At 50.6% G+C, this 2,093-nt stretch overlaps 1 protein-coding gene across 1 annotated transcript; it reads right to left on the bottom strand.

Annotated features, from left to right (window-relative positions):
- Window positions 1-287: 287 nt before the first annotated feature.
- Window positions 288-1,882, bottom strand: COCVIDRAFT_31934 (hypothetical protein; the record flags this gene model as incomplete). The annotated part of the gene is made up of 3 exons (XM_014694798.1): window positions 288-1,176; window positions 1,228-1,479; window positions 1,533-1,882. 3 exons carry the CDS (start codon window positions 1,880-1,882, stop codon window positions 288-290), a joined length of 1,491 nt encoding a protein of 496 aa, XP_014550284.1.
- Window positions 1,883-2,093: the final 211 nt, after the last annotated feature.

Below are 2,093 nucleotides of genomic sequence, written 5' to 3'. Positions count from 1 at the left end.
TTAATTTTAAGCACTATTCTGACCTTAATCCCTCCGCCTCTGTAAATCTGCAGGATTAGGGTCTGCAAACTCGCCAAGAAATCTAGGATTAGGGTCGATTCTGACCCTAATCCTGTCGAGGATTGATGATAGGACAACTCGTCAGCCGGCTAATTTTATAAAAGATGATCGATGTTGGTTTTATGTGTACTACTATTGCATAATGAGATATGGGTTCGAGGCAAAAAGATGTATAATTGCGCACTATATATGCTATTTCCTATCTACCAGCTAAAGGGGTTTATAAATTAGGACCCGCCAGCAGTAGGCGTAAAATCGGTGGTGGTCAAGTCAGGGTTACCCTGAACAATGAAAGGCTTGTCCTTCCTCAATGTCGCTAAGAAACCATCGCTGACCTTCAGGTGATCCTTTACAATCTGTTTCGGTGTCAAGCCGAGCCACTGGTTGACACTGATGTCAGAGTACTCCTTGGCCTGCAGCACCTCCAGGAAAACCAATGTTTCATTGCCGGTGTTCTCAAGGTAATGAGCATTGGGAACTGGAACGTAGCCTACATCTCCGGCCGTGAAATCGAATGTGCGTGACGACCCGGGAGCCTGGTAGACGGTCAGGCGAGCAGAGCCTTGCAGAAAGTATGTCCACTCGTCGGAAGTGGTGTGCCAGTGCATCTCGCGCATCGCCCCGGGCTCGACGGTGATCAAAGCCGCAGAGAAGCTGCTTGCAACGGGGAAGGTAGTGGGATCAAGGATCTTGATGGAACCGCCAGGGACATTAAGTGGCTGTTGCTGCGAGAAGTGGTATGTGTATTGTGTCTGCTTGGGAATGAGACCAGCGGGGCCTGTGACGTTCTGCTCGCTGATGTTCTTGGGAGCTGGAGTACCTGGGAAGATCCAGAGCTGGCCATCAGGTAGTGAGTCAAATGTCTTGGTTGTGGTACGAAAGTTCTTAGCGAGGACCTCCTTGGGGTTACGCTCCATGAGCTCAGAGAGCAGGAAAGTGTTGTCTTCGGAGAAGTCACCACTGTCAAACACAAGCAAGAACTCGCAACCAGTGTCAAATGCCTGGATGGAGTGTGGGATACCCGGAGGGAAAAACCACACATCTCCCTCTTGAACATCATCCACGAAAGTCTGGCCGGCTTCGTTCATCGACTGAACTCGGACGCTGCCATTAAGCCTAATATTCATGTCAGCATATTAAGAGTTGAAGGGTGCGTGGTTCACTCACATCAGAGCCCACTCGCCCTGCTTATGCCAGTGAAGCTCGCGGTAAGCATTCGGGCTCAGACGCATGTTGACACCTGCCATCGCAGTTGCTATTGGCAGTTGATTGACGTTCTGGTTCCGCGCCCAACCAGCACCAGCCAGACCATGGCGGTTGTGCGATAATCCGAATGGCCACTTTGCCTGACCTACATCTCCTGCATCAGTGGTAGGCGGTGCGAAGATGTCGCTGTTCAGTGCGTCGTAGGCGTCCGTCCTGTATCATTGTTAGCAGAAATGATATCTTGTAATACTGTTCCCAAAACTTACCTTGGTCCAGGGTCGGTTGGCCCAGTAGTGCCACCTCGAATAGGCTGAGGGTTCTTCACATTTGTAAGATCAATGTAAAGACCCTCGTCAGGGTCTGCGGACTGTCCAGTTCCAAGCTCAAACTCGTCAGGTGGAATAACAGTCGACTCGGTGGAGATTGGGTTTGCTGCTGCGAACCCGATCAATGCTTCTGAGCCACGAAGAGAGCCTGAAGCTCCTTTGGGCAGGACTTGATCGCTAGCTACAGCCGATGGATCAACAGGACTAGGTATGGCAGATGCTTGAGGAGCAGGGAATGCGAGAGCAGAACCGGCTAGGGACGAGAGGACATGTACGAAGGAGTATCTCATGTTGACGACGGACCGTGGTGCTTCTAGAGGACTGTTCGGACTGAATGACGCCGCCATTAACTACTCGGCCAGCACTATTTATATGGCCTTTCAATGTTCGCTTCGCGGACTTAGTTATCTCGCGATGCCGATCTATCCTGTCATTCGCACGTACCTAACACACGTCGGTGTGATAACAAACATGTAGCAGTCGTCATTCCTATACGCTAAA

This window comes from Bipolaris victoriae, assembly GCF_000527765.1.
Source record: "Bipolaris victoriae FI3 unplaced genomic scaffold scaffold_211, whole genome shotgun sequence".
Classification (NCBI taxonomy): Eukaryota; Fungi; Ascomycota; class Dothideomycetes; order Pleosporales; family Pleosporaceae; genus Bipolaris; species Bipolaris victoriae.
The sequence above is the reverse complement of the archived record's forward strand: the minus strand, read 5'-3'. Positions and strand labels throughout refer to the sequence as shown.